Source organism: Crocuta crocuta, unplaced genomic scaffold (genome assembly GCF_008692635.1).
Source record: "Crocuta crocuta isolate KB4526 unplaced genomic scaffold, BGI_CrCroc_1.0 scaffold124, whole genome shotgun sequence".
Classification (NCBI taxonomy): Eukaryota; Metazoa; Chordata; class Mammalia; order Carnivora; family Hyaenidae; genus Crocuta; species Crocuta crocuta.
The window spans coordinates 5,232,433-5,250,005 of record NW_027551573.1 but is presented as its reverse complement, the minus strand read 5'-3'; the positions used below and the strand labels follow the sequence as shown (position 1 = coordinate 5,250,005).

The 17,573-nt window shown below is 38.1% G+C and overlaps 1 protein-coding gene across 1 annotated transcript in view; it reads right to left on the bottom strand.

Moving 5' to 3' along the window:
- Positions 1 to 17,573, bottom strand: part of RPGRIP1L (RPGRIP1 like) — a 92,471-nt gene that overhangs the window by 50,024 nt on the left and 24,874 nt on the right. Inside the window, exons 7-13 of the mRNA XM_077751334.1 lie at positions 16,735 to 16,881; positions 15,105 to 15,178; positions 8,763 to 8,902; positions 3,443 to 3,549; positions 3,084 to 3,134; positions 2,219 to 2,398; positions 1,311 to 1,428 (exon numbers count right to left, since the gene is read on the bottom strand). Coding sequence (XP_077607460.1) covers positions 1,311 to 1,428; positions 2,219 to 2,398; positions 3,084 to 3,134; positions 3,443 to 3,549; positions 8,763 to 8,902; positions 15,105 to 15,178; positions 16,735 to 16,881 — 817 coding nt within the window. The remainder of the gene's footprint in view (positions 1 to 1,310; positions 1,429 to 2,218; positions 2,399 to 3,083; positions 3,135 to 3,442; positions 3,550 to 8,762; positions 8,903 to 15,104; positions 15,179 to 16,734; positions 16,882 to 17,573) is intronic.

Below are 17,573 nucleotides of genomic sequence, written 5' to 3'. Positions count from 1 at the left end.
ATCCTGACATGTGATTTGCCTTTTTCATTCTTATTCTCTCACAAGTGTATGATGGAGTTTCCCAAACTCTACATGATGTGTGATATCATAACAGATTGAATGCAGAAGCAGGTCTAAAAGGCCAGCTGTTTTCTATTAAGGTATACACCAAAAAGTTTGCAAAAACGTCAAGCAATTAAAAAAAAAAAGGAAAACAATTTAGAACAATGTAGCTTTTCTTACTATTTTTTTTGTATGAAAAGTACAGCTTTTTAAAAATAAATACTGTAAATTATGTTAACACGTAATGGGTTTATTACTGTTATTTTAGCATGATATAAAAGAAATATTTTCCAAATTTCTCACTTTTAATTCTTAGCATGATAAGTATACTAAGTATGACCTGTAGAAGCAAGAGGCCCTTGGGATCCTCAGTAATTTTTCAGAGTGTAAATTACTGCTGGCATAGAGCCTGTTACTAGACACCACACGGCAGGGGACATGAAAGAGAGACAAAGTACTTGGCATCTTAGAACTTATCCTGCCGTCACAGGGAATATGTGAAACTCCAACACTGAAGAACACTTACAGAGTGCAATCCCCAAACACACTTCCTGAGTACAGAAGAGGCAGAATGGTAAGTAGGGAGGCAGTGTTTTTCAGTGTGGCTTTGCCCCTGCGTCTGAGTCGCTTGGAGTTATTTCTAAATATAACAGCATTGCGGGCCCCTGGGTCTCTAGGGATAGGGCGCGGGAAGCTACCTTTGAAACAAGTTTCCCGCCTGATTTTCATACTCGGTAAAGTCTGGAAACCACTGTAAGGGCATTTCAAGTAGAGGAATGACTGGTTAGGAGTGATGAGAGCCAGCTTCCTGGCACAGGCATGCACTGCATTTGGTTAGATTTTGGAGCAGGGTAGGAAGGGAGCATGGTGGGTGTAATGGAGGTTTTGGAGGGACAGAGATACGGTGATAGGATGGAGAAACGTTGAGTCTGACAAAAAGCAAGCAGACTGTTTGGCTGAGACACACAGCTTGCTCAGAACAGAAATTCGAAATGAGGTGGTAAAGTGAGTTCTGTCGTGCTCCATAAACCACTTTGAAATCTTGCCTGCAATACTGGATCCAAAAAGCAGTAGAAAGTTACTAAAAGTTCTTGAGTAGAAAAGAATCAGATAAAAACCACCTTTCTGGTAAATTCTCATTACAGTTATGAATTGGAAAAAAAAAATAGAGCAAAAAGAAAGCATGAGTACAGATTGGGATGACATTTTCCACTGCTGTAAACTCCATTCGTCTGGTTACGGTAGACAAAGAATTGTGCGCACTGTACCTTCTAGTTTCTGAATGCGTGCAGCTCTGGTATCAAGAAGATGAACATATTGTTCCACTTTGAGTTCATAATCTTGCTGCAGATTTTCCATCTTCTGGGTCACTGCTTCAACTTCCATCTAAAAAAATAAGAGATAACAAGTTTCAATACTTCGGATTAGTTCCATTTTCATTTTTCAAAGCAACTACAACTCAAGCATTTCCCTAGATTTTGGAGATATTAGGCGCTGTAAACCATGGTTTTCTGACCTCAAACAGCTTATAGTTTAGAAACTTATGCTTGGCAAAGTTCATAAATCAGGAGCAAAATTAACAAAACCCGAGATCCCTTCTGATGGTGGTGACTGTCATGTCTGTTATAGGTTAAAATAACATGCGGTTGCGGCAGGGCTTCAGGATAACTATCATCCATTTGCAGAATGTGCTAATGTGAGCAAAGGTGAATTTGTTGCTGCTGTTTGGTCTCTAAAACCAGGGACCTATTTTATTTAAAAAATTTTTTTAATTTTTTTTTTTTTTTTTTGAGAGAGGGATAGAGACAGCGTAAGCAGGGGAGGGGCAGAGAGAGAGGGGGACACAGAATCCAAAGACAGGCTCCAGGCTCTGAGCTAGCTGTCAGCACAGAGCCTGATGCGGGGCCGAACCCACGAACCGGCTGTTCATGACCTGAGCCGAAGTCGGATGCTTAACCGACTGAGCCACCCAGGCGCCCCTAAAGCCAGGGACTTTAAAATAATTGTTTTTAGACTACTGACTCTAAGTACCCAGTTACGAGGCCACATTCCAGGCATGTGGTAATAAATGACAAGAGATTATAACAGATGATAACGCATAACACTGCTTAGAAAAGTAAATCATCGGTAGACTATTAAGGGAAATCTATTTTCCTGACGTAGTGTAGCACCTTACCTGATAATCTTTATTAATTTTATGTTGCATAATTAGCATGTTTCGTGTCTTTTCAAGCTCTTGCACTGTTTCTGCGTGAGTTGCTTGTAGCTCTCTCATGGAGCGTTCTAGATCTTTGTTAATTTTATTGTCTACTTTCTCTAAAAAGGAAAGGTCTCCATTTTTTTGTGATTTTTGAGCCTAAAATAGAAACATGTTTTCTTACTGAAATAAGAATTTCTAAAATATAATCATGTGAATTAATATAGATATGGCAAGGAACACTCATTAATTGAAAACAGATATATTTCCATTTTCCATCAGGAATAAAACATTCCTGATACAGAAAATTATATTTAGATAGACATTTGGAACAATCACAGAGAATTCAAAAAACAGTTTATTACTTCATGACATTAAGAAGAATCATGTACATTTATTTCTATTTCTTCAGTTGATTAAATGCTACACAGTATTGATCTAAAGGGAAAGAAATGTATTTTCTCGTGTCTTCTTATAAATAACAGAATATCCTCGAACTGAAAAATATCTTCTGGTAACATTTATAATTCAATATTTTACTTAAGATAATGGGGTGTACCAAGGTCTCTCAGGACAGAAAATTGTTGATTAGTTTTATAGCGAGGGGTATAAAAGTGAAATGTTTGTTACAGTTAGGGAAAGTGCTTTAAATAAGAGTTTTTGAGGTCTACTTTAATGTAATTTTGATGTCATTATGAAATATGTATATGCTGTAACTAAATGTCACCTGACCACTTTCCTGAATAATTCATTCTCCAAGTATAAGGGTTACAGACAAGGGTCATCATTATGCTGAAACAGTTCAATGTAGACATGAAATTCATGGTGAGGTTCAGAAAGTTACCTTTATAAGCAGGAGAGCTTCACTCAATTCATCAGCATTAATATCACTCTCCTGAAAAAGACAGAGTTAGTAAAAGCTCACAATGAGATATTAATGGAAAGTACAAGAGACATTCCAACTATGCAGATTATCCTCACGGAATATGAGCCGCCTGATAGCATGAATTAATAAACTAAGTAAAAGAGACATTCTGACTATTCAGAATCTCCTCCTGAAATGCCAGCTGCGTAATAACCATGACTTCATAATCTAAGTAATATATTTGTCTTCTTTTGCTTTGTAGTATAGTGTTTCCTCTGTGTAGAAAATATTTAGATAAACATTTGGAGCTTGTCTCCTAAATAAGAAAAACAGTTCACCTGGTTGTAAAACTTCATGCGGTTTTTAAGTTCATCGAGTTGTTGCTTTTGTTCCAGATACTGTAACTGTAGTTCTCTATTTTCTTGGGTGAGTTTCTCATTTTGGTCTTAAAAATAAAGTCAATGCCGTTAGAGAGGTAAGAGAGCATGGGGTGTAAGAACACATTTAAAATTAATTTAATTCCTGATACACGCCAAGCTTGATCTAGCATTGCTCTGGTCAGAGAGGAAATGATGCTAGCACCTAGACAAAGGCAGCAGGAGAATGAGGAACAAACGAACGCTATCATGTGTCTACCATATGATCCACTTGCTTATCAAAAACTGAAGACTTAAGTTCACAGTATTAATAGAAGGAAATTGTGGCCTCTGGGACTTCAAAGGAACATTCTATCTAAAATACCTAAGAAAATATGTTTCTAAATCTATGATTTTTACTTACTTATTAAGGGTCCTGAAAGGCATGCAAAAAAAAATTTTTTTTTGTCTTTTAGTGCTTTAATTGATTTTCTTGAGTTTTCTTTTTCCAATTTAGCATAAAGTCTTTTTTATTAAAGCAACATAATTTCTCGAGTAATAACTAAATCTGTAATTCTAATCAACTACACTTTGAACAAATCTGCTAAGAGAGGAGGGATGGATTCCCAGCCAGGGCATGGTAGCATCAGTAATAATTCATGTGTGTCTTTATTCATTGAGTTCGTGCTGTTAATTAGTAGGACATGGACTTAGGACTCTCGCTAAGGAACAGAGATAGGTTACAGCCACCTAGGTTCTCATTCGCCTTGACCCACAATCAGGAGCACAGGGGAGAGCTACAGAAGACAGTAAATCCATAAAGAGACAAATTTTGCACTCCCTGCATTAAACATATATTTAACTTAACAAAAAAAAAAAAAAAAAAAAAAAAGAGCCAGCTAACAAATCTATTCTTTAGTCTCGTGTTCCTGAGTGTACTCTTCAACAGAGTTCACTATTGGGGCTGGGTATTCTCCTGTTTGGCTCCCTGTAGACTAACTCTAAAGCATGTCATCCAGAGTGTCTCCACTAATTTCATCCTGTTTTCAAAGATTTGTGTTTATCAAAAGTCCTCAAGTTGTACGTTTTTGCTTCCTTTTCTTAAAAAAAGCAAGTCAACACATTTGCCAAGAATGCTTTACGTGAATACATTTGCACGCTGAATGCATGTTATACAAAAATACATTTCTGACTTTTATAATGCTTTTGTGTTCCCAGGATATAAATACTACATGTAAGTAAAAGTCATAAATTACACAATTAAGAAGAAATGGACTGAATTTGGATATTTTTAATGTCACATATTTCCTGGCAAACTAAAAAGTAAAAAAGAGAAAGTGACTCTATGACATGCAGAGACATTTTAATATCAAATATATAAACATTTTTATCTTATCGATGAAAGGTCAAAAGGTTATCCTTTTGCTAATATTTAGTGACCTAAGTGGGAGTTTCCAAATGTGAACAGTACTTGGAAATTTTGAAGGTAAAGGTCAACTATTTGTCTTTAAACTCAAAATTAGGAATAATAATAAATATAAGTTTTTAGAGGAGATAAACAACTTTTTCAGTTACAGGGTAGAGTAAGAATGCAGAACACTTTATTTCATGTTGATTCCGTTACGAAGTCTAGATGGAAATGGTTAGGTGACAGAAAGAAGGTGAATATGGTAAGAAAAAGGTAAAACCAAAGGTAGTTTCCTTCCTGGCCTCTGCAGAAGGACTGGGGGTCTGATGATAAGGCACAGTGTAAAGGACAGGACTCCTGCCCCTTTGTCCAGACAGAGAGTATTTTGATGACTTTTTTCATACTCTTGTTTCTCTATTCTTTCAGTGCTTCAGAGAAGGGTTCTAAGAATGAAATGCTGGTAGGTATAAACGAACTTATTCAAATGTTTCTTCCTTTGCTGATTTCTGTTTCAACAACAATGTCCCCGTTTCACGGGCATTTTTAAAACCAGGATGTTAGTAGTGGGAAAATAGCTTATCGGTGGGGGAACACACTACTGAATACGAGTAACTTTCTCTCTACTAGATTTCATGTAGAATCACCCAAGATATTTTTCCTTTCTCAAACTGTTTATTGGGGATACAACTCCTGGGTCTTTTAAGAAGCATGGAGATGTTGGGGCGCCTGGGTGGCTTAGTCGGTTAAGTGTCCGACTTTTGCTTAGGTCATGATCTCGCGGTTCGTGGGTTCGAGCCCCGCGTCGGGCTCTGTGCTGACTGGCAGCTCAGAGCCTGGAGCCTATTTCGGAGTCTGTATCTCCCTCTGTCTCTGACCCTCCCCTGTTCACGCTGTCTCTCTCTCTCTCTCTCCTAGAAATAAATAAAATAAATATTTAAAAAAAAAAAAGAAGCACGGAGACGCCGTAGTTCAAAGAAAAAATAGACTCACTGAATTATAATATGAAAAATCAAAGCGTCCTGTACAAGATGAAAAATAACCTCCTTACCTTATGATTTGACAAAAAGCAGGTTAAGCTAAACAGCATTTTATTCAGATGGGATAACATTTCACTCTTTTAAAATTATGTTCTTCAAGCACACCATTAATAAGCAGAGTGCAGAGAACAATTCAACTAAACAATTTTCAGAGCTCCTTTGTGCTAATATCTTCAGCTGTGATCAATATAACCATATGCATTATGCTGAATTATGCATTTCAGCTAAAGATAGAAAGGAACTTTCAAAAGCAGGGCCCTTAAACACATGCAGTTAATTTAAGCATTAACCAAATGCAAACTGCATTTACATATTCTTCCCCCACATATTCACACAATCTGAAACTAATTTGTACCTTGAATAAAGAGGTGAGTATTCTCTAAAAATAATTTGCCAGTTAGATCAATGAGTCTAAGAAGCCAAAGAAACATCTTCTGGCAAAGAACACTCGATAAATGAAAAGGTAAATGTGTGAAGAGACTTCAAAGTAGAATGAAACAATTTCAAAATCTGTAATACAAAAAGGAACTTTCTAAATATGGAAAGATTTCCTTATACAGACAATTTCAATTTTTTTGTTTAGTATCTCCCCCAGAAAAAAAAAAGGTTCAAACCTGTAACATTTTTCTTATAATCTATTGTAACATGTTCACCAAAAAAGTCCCAAACTTCAGTCATTAGACTTATAAATTTTGGGTATTCAAGCAAAATAACTAAAATAACAGACTTAAAAATAAAGATTCAGTTGTAGCAATTCTTCTTAACAAGACAACTGAATGAATGTGTAAAGATTTGTGTAGAAAGAAGTTTATGATACTTAACAGAACTGAAACTCTTTAAAAATTCATCAATGGAATTGTTAAGCAATCTTTGGTACATTCTCACACGGAAAACCAGGACAGACATTATAAATGATGATGATGTGGGTTTATATTTATACTCAGGAACGATTTCATAACATAGTAAAGAAAAAAAGCACACACTATAAAAACTGTGCCTCTGTACATATAGAAACAACTCTGGGAGAACAAACAAAAATATTAATAGTGATTATCTTGTGGGGTGTGGGATTGAGTGACTTTTAGAAAATTTTTTTTGATAACTGGATTTTTTAATGATATATGTGAATTATTTTTAATCTTTTAATCCAAGAAGAGATAAAAGCTTTAACTTCTTGGGTTCTTTTAACCCAAGAAGAGATAAAAGCTAGTAAAAAAAAAATATGAAGAATGGATCAGGGGGATTAAAATGACTTTGCAACTGTAATTTTAATAATTTAAAAGAATCTTTGGAAATGAACGATAGGTTAAAAGAAAAGACCACCAAGATTCTATCCCCTCAAGAGTTTCTTTCCAGAAACCAATCCAGCTGTTTAGACACAAGAGTTCTGAAATACTTGATATTTAGGGAAATCTAGAAAGCACAGAAATAAGGCAGGTTGTCTTCATTTCTCTTCTTTTCAGAATGAGCAGTTTTATATCTGTTTTTGGAAAGGAGAGAGCGAATACAGAGTGCTTCTACTTCCTTCAGTCAACAAGAATTTACTGAGCAACTACTAAATAAAAGTAGGCACCATATTAAAATCAGGAACTATGCATCTTTGCCCTCAAAATTTTTGAATACCCACCCGGTCACAAGTCATGTTGTCATTTGATTTTACTCACAATATTTTAAGAAAAATTCACAAACAATTTTTCATGAAATTTAACCATTCGGTAAATAAATACTGCACATGCGTTTCATTGAAACAAAAACTACATCAATTGTAAGAAATGTTCTGATTTCAGATTTCTCAAAGTGTTGGAAAAAGTCAGACCATAATTTTAAAATGTTATTATTTAGAAGATGCATCCCAACTTCAGAGATGTCAAAATAGGAAAAAACTCCCTCTTATAGTTAATAAAATAAGGCATGGTGAGCTAAATCGGTAAATAGAGTACTGACTACATTTGTAATTTGTTTTTTTTTTTTTTTACCCGAGCCTGCATTAAACCTTGGACACGCTCGCATGCAACAGAATCACGAATGTTCAAAAGAGGCAACGTTATTATCAGCTCACTTGGTTTACGTAGACGATGAGCAACAGATACGACATTTGACGCAAATAATTCAATTCCCCTGTTGTGCATCTGTGTGTATAATCCAGTCAGCCAGACAGCTACTTTAATTATGATTATTTTACTTCCCTGAGGTGAGAGGGGGGAGATCTGTGACTCGTACATGAAACTTATTAATGATTATTATTCTAGCAGGAACATCCTAACAGGTCTTCCTGGTATTTAAGGTCACTGCCACAGAGTCGATTGAGACATCTCATTATCACAGAGATCGTCCCTGTTCGACCTACCAAAACCAGTAAGCAACTAGGTCTGCTCCTGTCGTCTTCCACTGCTGTGTTTTTGCTCCTGCTGCGCATGCTTATTTGATTACTGTCAGTTTCTCCCTATAGAATTTATGTTGCATGAGGGCAAGGCCTGCGTTTTGCTCATGGCTGCAGCCCCAGAACTTAGTGCCTGGCACAGACCAGCGGCTCAAGAAATGCTTGTTGACTGTGGAACACAAGAAGGCTCAACAACAAAAAACCAAAAGAACACCTAACTGAAAGTATCTCTGACAAAAGAAACAAAAGAATTCCTTTGGCATGTACACAAGGCTGAGAAAATGGAAATTTTGAGTGACCGACTGCTCAGCTCGTGAAAGTGGACGGCTGTCAAGACAAGCTCTGTACCCCCCGCCCCCGAACCCCATATACAGCAAGGTGCCTGGCCAAGCAGTAGGCGCCACACGCCATGCTGCCCGGGGCCAGTGAATAGCGACGGGTGACACCCAGGTCGGAAGTGAGTCGTTTCGGATGTACCTCTTTCGGCTTTGACTCTGTCAAGGATTTCGGTTTTGGCTGTGAGGTCAGACTTTAAGGCAGTCTCGAGCTGAGCGATCTGCACTTTCAGCTGCTGCTCCCGTCCCTTCCACGGCTCCTCGTGGGCGGCACTGAAGGCACTGCAAGACACACGTGACAGGCGGAGGAGAGCCTGGAGAGCGGCCGCGGCCGAAAAACGCGCGCGAGAAAAGCTTTTAGTGGCACAGAGACCGCTGTCATCATGTCTTAGGAATTAAGTAAACATATGCCGGTCTGCTGCTGTTGAAACCAAGGCGCCTTTCTCAGGCTGCGGTTAGGAAACATGAAAGGCTTTGTGGGATGAGCAAAGGAACTGGCCTTAATTTAGGGCTCTCCAGTCAGAAAAGTTGGCAGCGTGTAGCTTTTGTGGGACTAGGAAAGGAATTCAGATACTGCACACGCTCCAGAAGAATCCGCGGCTCCAGACCTCAGCCATGGGCCTCGGCTCAAACTAGGCTCTCCTGCATACGAGCCCTCTTAGCACCCAGAGAAAGGGGCTCGCCACCTGATCTCTACTTCTAGAATCTGGAAGTTTTACGGAGTCTGGGCTACTATCATACTCACAAAATTCCGGCCGTGGAAGGGTAATGCACTGAAATACAGGACGGCGACTCTGCTGCTCAGGAGTAGTGAGAATGCAGTTTTTGTCCCAAGAAGCCAAAGAGCGTTAACAGGCTAAGAACAAGGTTTTACTTGTAACGCGTGATTGGGATGAAAACCTAGTAAGAACACCCTGGTAGGGATGATGAAGATACAAGTGTAGCAGTTTAAACCACCGTTAAAATCGACTCATGATTAAATCCCAGCATTCATTTATACCAGTGGTTTCCAAATGCTGATAAGCTAAACCCTGGTGCTGGACCAGCTATACTCAACACTTGAGGAGACTTAAAAATGAAGATCCTGGGGCCCAGGAATCCAGAGTTGTATAAAGCTTCTGCAGGTGATAGCCAGGTTTTTGGAAAAACTGATCTTGATCTGTATTTCAGCAGAAAACTATTATCTGTGAAGCTTGATATGACTGAATAATTATCAGCAGCTTTGACCCTTCTCCTTATTTTAAACCCATTAAATGAAACAAAAATTTATAAAATCTGGTTTTGTACCGACGATGAACTAAGTGGAAGAAAAACTTATCATTGGAAATTGCCCTTAATGTTGCTCCCGGCTAATCTTGCGGTTTTCTTCCAAAAGAGATACTTTTCTGGGAGGCATAGCTTTCAAAGGAACAGAATTATGTATCTATTTTACATTTTGAATGCTTTTATTGCATTTAAAATAATATGAACTTAAAAATAAATGAAATTCTAGAAGTTTCTCTAAATATGACATCTGTTTCTTCTATCAATGTTCTCATTTCACATATGGAACCTTAAAAAAATGCATGAACCTATATACCGATATTTTAAGTTAATGTGATCAAAGGTACAATTACCTAGACTTAAATGAAATCCAAACAAAATATGTACTTTAAATATTAAAGAATATTCCTTTACATTTTCATTTTTTAAAATAAAGACCAAATATAATTTCTGCGTCTGGTCAAATTATATAAACCAAACACACACATATGTATGTATGTGGATGTACGGGTGTGTGTGTGTGTGTGCGCGCGCGTGCGCATGTGTGTCTTGTATTATTAAAAACATGTACTACCCGGAAAAAAAAATTAGCATGATGAAATAGGCACAATTATACATTATATCAGACGCCAAAAATTAGAAACAGTAGTGTTCCAATAGCATTAGTACCAGCAAAAAGATCACCAACAGTTAATCTGGCAGAAACATCAGAAGCTGTATGTGTTTAAATTAAGAACAATTTAGCAGCCTGGTTTTTCCAAACCCACAAAATACTAGTGTAAATCAGCATAAGTCAATCTGAATTTAGTCCACTGCTATCTTCCCTCTAAATTTAGGATTACATTCCACTGGAGTTTCATGAGGAATTCCTTTTGAATTTACTGTATTCCTCTATGCTTGGAGCCATCTGTGTAACTATAAATGGTGAACCACATCTGGCTCCATTTTCTCTGTAAAGGCTGTGTACATGATTAAATCTGCATATGAGAACAGTCTTCGAGAACCTTTTATTCATGAAAATGTTTTTGTATATTGCCTACAGTGACAACCAAGGGGGGGATCATAGTTGATCTGTGTGCACATCTGACTTGTTAGGTTATGTTGCTGAAGTGGGAGAACGTCCATCCCCTGGCACGACCACTGGCAGTCATGGGTCAGCGGACACTCTTGATCGACAACATGACCAGACTGAAATCAAAGCTAAAGAACTCATCTCCACCCTAAGGTCTTTTTTCTTACAGAAGAAATTCTACTTATTCCCATGTTTAAGGCCACCCTAATGGGAAAGAGATGGAAGAATAAGCTCTAAATCATCCATGAAGAAATCCATAGGTGCTTCAGTTAGGACCTAACGGAAATTTACATAGGGATATTTCACCTACTGAAAGAAAATAATGCCCTGAATGTACTTGGTTTGATTTCTGAGAAGCACAAAGTGCTCACTTTGGATCACGTGAGCTCTCGTGATTCCCAGAAGACTGCAGGGGACAGGCGCTCACTTTACAGAAAGGGACCTCAGAAAGTCTGTGGCTGGTCGGCAGGGCTCCATTAAGTTTTGGATAGTAGATGGCTACTGATTACATTGTGAAAACCTGATTCACCCAATTCTCAAAAACGTTAATACCCTCTTCAAAGACCGGACCAAGTCTTTTTTTTCCTAAAATAGGTATTAGTGTCTCTCATCTCTAACAGAGTCTCTGGATCCTCTCTCAAATGGGCTAAATCTGAATTGGACGGTGATGGGAGGCTGGGGAAGGAGGTTCCAAAGGGGTGGTAAAAGCCACGTTTTGCTGTTTTCCAGGTTATTCATAGATTCCACAGCTGAAGGACCATTGTACTCATCAGTGCTACCACCCTCAAACTACGCCAACTTCAAGGTGGGGCACAGCTTTGCGACACTGCAGTGTAGAGTTTCTCTCTGACCACGTAGATTTAATTGCAAAAAAAGTTCCTTCTGATTTTCCAAATGGAGTATTTCTTAAATAAGGTTATACTTATTTCTTGGCAGTGTATCAAAAATGTTTTCGCATATTAAAACGAGCTCGTTCCAAATACTAACATGAGGGTTTTATCTTACCAGATGATTCTTTAATATGTCATATGTCAAGTAATAAACACATTCGAAATTTCATTTGGGAAAGGAAGATGAGAATGTAATCTGCAAATCATATTTTTCTCCTGAAAACTAGCCAGTTTTGAATAACAAACAAATGCTCTCCTTCTAAAAACATGCTATCGCTATGACTAACCAAACAGGGAGTAAATTGTATTTAGTTTTTGATGAGCTCTAGTTGTTGGCAATAATGGTAACAGTGCCACGGAATACAAGAGCTTTAAAGAATCTTAAAGACGACAGTGATTTTTGTAGAAGTTTCTCCAAGTGTGTTTCTGAAAACATATTATATTTTAAAAATTTGTATTAGAGAATTTTAGTTTTGTTTGCTATCATGTGTGCTGCTAGGTTTTGTGCCTAAGTGACATTAGGTTTTTTTTTTTTTTTGGACACAAAATGTTTTGACACTCATTACACACATTTACTTCCATATATCTCACACAAAATTCAAGTGCGAGCTGCATAATGAAGTCTGTTTTTAATGTGACAGGAAAAAAAATGTAGCTCAAGCATAAAACATTTAAAAAAACCCTTCAAAGTCAGATTTACACTCTCAGATCATCTTCTAATATGGAAAGATAAAGTTTCATGGTGATAAAGTAAATATGAGAAAAACATGTCTCTCTCCAAACTCCAGTTATGCATTATTCCTGGCTAAGTTTAATGTTTTTTATTCCCAGAAGGTATGTTCAGTAAATCCTCAAATAGGGAGGTAGAAAATGTATAAGCAATGGCCAAATGGCACTTATTTTTCTTGTATTAAAGACCATGTTAAATTATTTGAAATTACAAGATGTTGAAGATAAATATAAGTCAATAAAAATTCCTGAATGAATGATAGTTCTGTGGTTCCGTGACTGTTTCCCTTCCACAGAACCAGTTTTCCAACGCAATTAAAAATGAGAGCTAGTGAAGCATAGGGGGAAAAGAAATCAAGTTTTAGAGTCAAAAGAATTGGGCTGGAGTGTCCTTTACTAGAGTCTGAACAATGTTGTGTGGCTCTGTACAAGTCTCTTAATTTTTCTTGGCTTTCAATTCCCTCATTTCTAAAATGTGGGGATAACATTATTTCCTCTGCCCTATAATGCAGTGGTTGTGTGATCTATATACTGAAATGTGGAAATTTCAAACATATAACGACCAAATACTTAGATATGAATCAGTATAAACCTTGAATTGTTCTACAGAAATGAGAATATAGGAGATACCTTGGTGGCTCAGTCGGTTAGGTGTTAGACTCTTGATTTCAACTCAGGTCACGGTCTCGTAGTTCATGGATTTGAGCCCCCCATCTGGCTCTGCGCTGATAGCATGGTGCCTGCTTGGGAGTCTCTCTCTCTCTCTCTCTCTCTCTCTGCCCCTCCCCTCCTCCTCTCTCTCTCTCTCTTTCTCTCTCTCTCTCAAAATAAATGAAAAAAAGAGGTGTGATGGGGCGCCCGGGTGGCTCAGTCGGTTAAGCTTCGGCTCAGGTCATGATCTCACAGTCCATGGGTTCGAGCCCCGCATCGGGCTCTGTGCTGACAGCTCAGAGCCTGGAGACTGCTTCGGACTCTGTGTCTCCCTCTCTCTCTGCGCCTCCCCCACTTGCTCTCTGTCTCTCTCTGTCTCTGTCTCTCAAAATAAAAATACAGACATAATAAAAATGTAAAAAAAAGGAGGTATAATAAATGCTTTAGGTAAAATTAATCATGGTTAATGAGAGAGGGGCCAGAACAAAGCTGTAGGGCCAAATGATCTGGAAGGGGTCCAAGGCAGAGCCCACATAAGGATTTTTAGCTGGTCTATCCTTGCTAAAGAGCCCCAGATATTATTTTAACTAACGTCTGAATCTGCTATTGATAATGGTTTAAAAAAATTTTTTTTAATGTTTATTTACTTTTGAAAGAGAGAGAGAGGCAGTGTGAGCAGGAGAGGGGCAGAGAGAGAGGGAGACACAGAATCTGAAGGTGGCTCCAGGCTCTGAGCTGTCAGCACAGAGCCCGACGCGGGGCTCGAACTCATGAAGCATGAGATCATAAGCCGAAGTCGGACGCTTGACTGAATGGACCACTGGGGGGGCCCTGCTATCGATACCCCTTAGCATCATGAGCGACTGTGCGAAGATCATCAACACTAGTAGGTAAACAACATAGATGACCCATGCCACTAGCATGATGCACGGCATTAATCTGCGCATCTTTTCAAAGTAAACATAAACAACAGCCTATCCCTATACTCTTTAGTTATTTGTTTAATTTGTAGAATGTAAGTTGACTGTTAAAACATACTGTAAAAAAGTGTGTCGGTGCATCAGATGACTCTTTTGTGACATTTCAGAATATGATCAACAGAAGCAACCTTTGAATATCTGCTCTAACATACATCTTCTAATATGTATAGTAAATTTACTTTCATGTAAATTACACTTTCATGTAATTTACTTTCACGTATAGGAAAATACTTTCCTGTCTTTACCCTTTATCAATTATCATGTACTAAAAAGACTTAAAAATACACACCATACGTGGACACACACACAGATATCTGTAGCACTTAACTGAACTTAGCTGTGGTGCAGAAGTTCGTTTGTAAAACCATTGGAAGGGCTTACTTTTTAAAATACCATCATTTTGACGTAGATTAAAAGACAAAATTGAAGTAGCCCTTTAAAATTTATCTTGAGGGGCGCCTGGCTGGCTTAGTCAGAAGAGCATGTGACTCTCAATCTCAGGGTCGTGAGTTTGATCCCCATGTTGAGTGTAGGGAGTATTTAAATAAATAAACCGAACACGGGCATTCCCAATACCTACATTTCCAGGTTGGTGTGACACACTTACACTTTGAAGAGTGCCTAGCACAGTGCCTGCTCCTCATGGCTTATGTCCAGTAAATGACAGTAGTTGCTACTGGCAACACAATGACACGGTTTGCTAGTAATAGGCTCCTGCTCAGGTTAAAGAACTTATCGCAAATGCCCCAAAAAGGCTAATTTTTCTTTTGTAACACACATATATTTTTTCAATCACCCACTTCCGGTTCTTTAATCAATATTAGATATTCTGATGTCCACTGCTTTGATATAAAGGATCTCAAGCAAGAGAACAAGAGAACACACGTATCGTGATTTACCTGGTATAAAGTTTGTCGTAGTTCTCCTTTAAAAGTTCCCGTTCCTTTTCTAGGTCATTGATTCTATCCTGCAACTAAAATGCAAAGAAAATGACACATTAGGCGATTATCATATAAATCTACATGGGAGTAAAATAACATGAGAGGGGGCTAACATGTTTTAGTCTTGATTTCTAAATCGCAGCTGCTAACTAGTTAACTAGTATCGTCTGTACTTCATTTAGCACTGATCTTTTTCTAAGTTGTTAAGTTAACATGAAATTAGTATTTGTTTTAATTTAGTAGAAACGTATGCACTGCTTTATGGTGACATGTGCCAAAACTCAATAAAGAATGTGTTAAAAGTTTGCCATGAAGTCTGGGAAACATATTTTTCACTTCCCTCCCCGATGAATTCCATCATTATGTTAATTTTGTGTTAATTTCCAATTGGCCCATAAAAATAAAAGGATTAACCTTTCTTTTGGTTCATGGTTCAAACGAATTGTGCGATGCACGATTTACTCTGAAGACCTAATTTCTTATGTTACCTGGGGTTTACAAAGAGCCGGTAGCACATCTTTTAAATAAGTGAATGAATAAATAAAACTGTATGCCTTGTTTTATCCTGATGAATAATATTTTTAGAAACGAACTGAGGGTAATCATTATGCCTTTATGACTACCATGTAGCTTTCTGTATTTCTGTCTAGCATTTATGTTTAAAGCTTTATTCACCAGTATATTGTGTAGTTATGATCCTTTCCCACGGATCAGAGCACTCTTAAAGTTCATTTCCATTTTCATAACTCCCTCTTGATGCAAGTCTGAGGCACAGTAAAGATTCTCTCTCCCAAGATCAGAGCAGAATGTAGGCATCTTATTTCACTGCCTCAGTTCATTCTCTTTAAGAACAAATTTAAGAGGCTACGTAAAGAGATTGTGCTAGCTGGGAGACACGAGCAGTGACAATAATAGAAAGATGAGTTTTCAAACAACTCCCTAGAAAAAAATTAAATATTTTCACAAAATTGCTGACACTGCAGAGCAGAATATCCTTCTCCCCAGAAACAGATGTGGATTCCTCTAACTCTGTCTTGGTATCTCAAAAGGCTCATAAGATATTAAGGCTGAGAAAGTTAAGTTCCACAGGTAAGTTTCGAAACGTGTCTTCTTTTCCCTCAAGAGTCAACCCTTTAGGTGAACAGTGAGTATCAGCCCCCTAGCAAGTGTTTGCAAGCACTGAGATGCCTTGCCCATGACAACGGCACTATGCTTTGCTGTGCTCAAAGCACCGTGTATGTAGTTTGGGATTTTTAAATAAATGCGCTGCTTGGAATGTCTCTGTTTTACTTTTTCAAAACAGTTACAGAGGAGTTTTTTTTTATTTTTATTTTTTAACATTTATTTATTTTTTCGAGAGACAGAAACAGAGCACGAGCTGGGGAGGGGCAGAGAGAGAGGGAGACACAGAATCCGAAGCAGCCTCCAGGCTCTGAGCTGTCAGCAAAGAGCCCGACACAGGGCTCGAACCCACAAGCTGTGAGATTATGACCTGAGCCGAAGTCGGATGCTTAACCGACTGAGCTGCCCCGGGCGCCCCAGAGAAGTTTTAACGCAGCCGAGGGCTAACAGCCTCCTGGGAGCTCACCTCTTCTATTCTCCTTTCAGAAAACGTCACGGCGTGTAACTGTTTCTCAAGGCTGCAGCATTTTAAGCGCTGCTCTTTGAGCTGCGCATTTAGCTCGTCTCCATTTGCCATCAAGGCGTCGTGGCTGATCCGGAGACTTCTCTGCTTCTAAAATAGAAGATTGTTTCGAAATTACTCTTGGATTCTGTGTTAAACAAGTGACGACAATGCTGTAAGTGAAGGTACTCCTGAAGTGTACATTATACAGGTTATTCTTCACCTCCCAAACGTGTGCGCACTACTGGTCCATGGAGACACTCGTGACCCAAGTGTGTAATTAGGAAAAAATACATAGAGTTTTCCTAGCACAGAGTCACATGATGCAAACTTTTTGTCCTTTATTTTATTTCCTCCTAGGTTTTGACTGGCTGATTAGTGACCAGTGGTTTTGGCAATTTTTTTTTCTTTCTGTTGTGGCTACAGTGGTTGGACACGCTGTCTAAAAATGCTGCCACATGGGTCAAAAATAAATGCTGACCAAAGATAATGAAACTTGAAAGGCTTTGTCACCACAGCAGATAAACAGGCTAACAGAAGGTTAGCTTCTACTTTTAATACAATTAGGTTGAAATTTTCAATTCAGGAAAATAGTCACTGAAGTTTTAAAAAAAAATTTTTTTATTTTTCTTGTAAGTAATCTCTATGCCCAAAGTGGGGGGTGAACTCACTGCCCTGAGATCAAGATGCTTCACTGACCATACCAGCCACACATCCTAATCTTCTTAATTTTTAAAATGGCATTTATGGATATGCTTTAAATTTATATTCTTAGATGTTACATACATTTTTTTTTTTTTGTC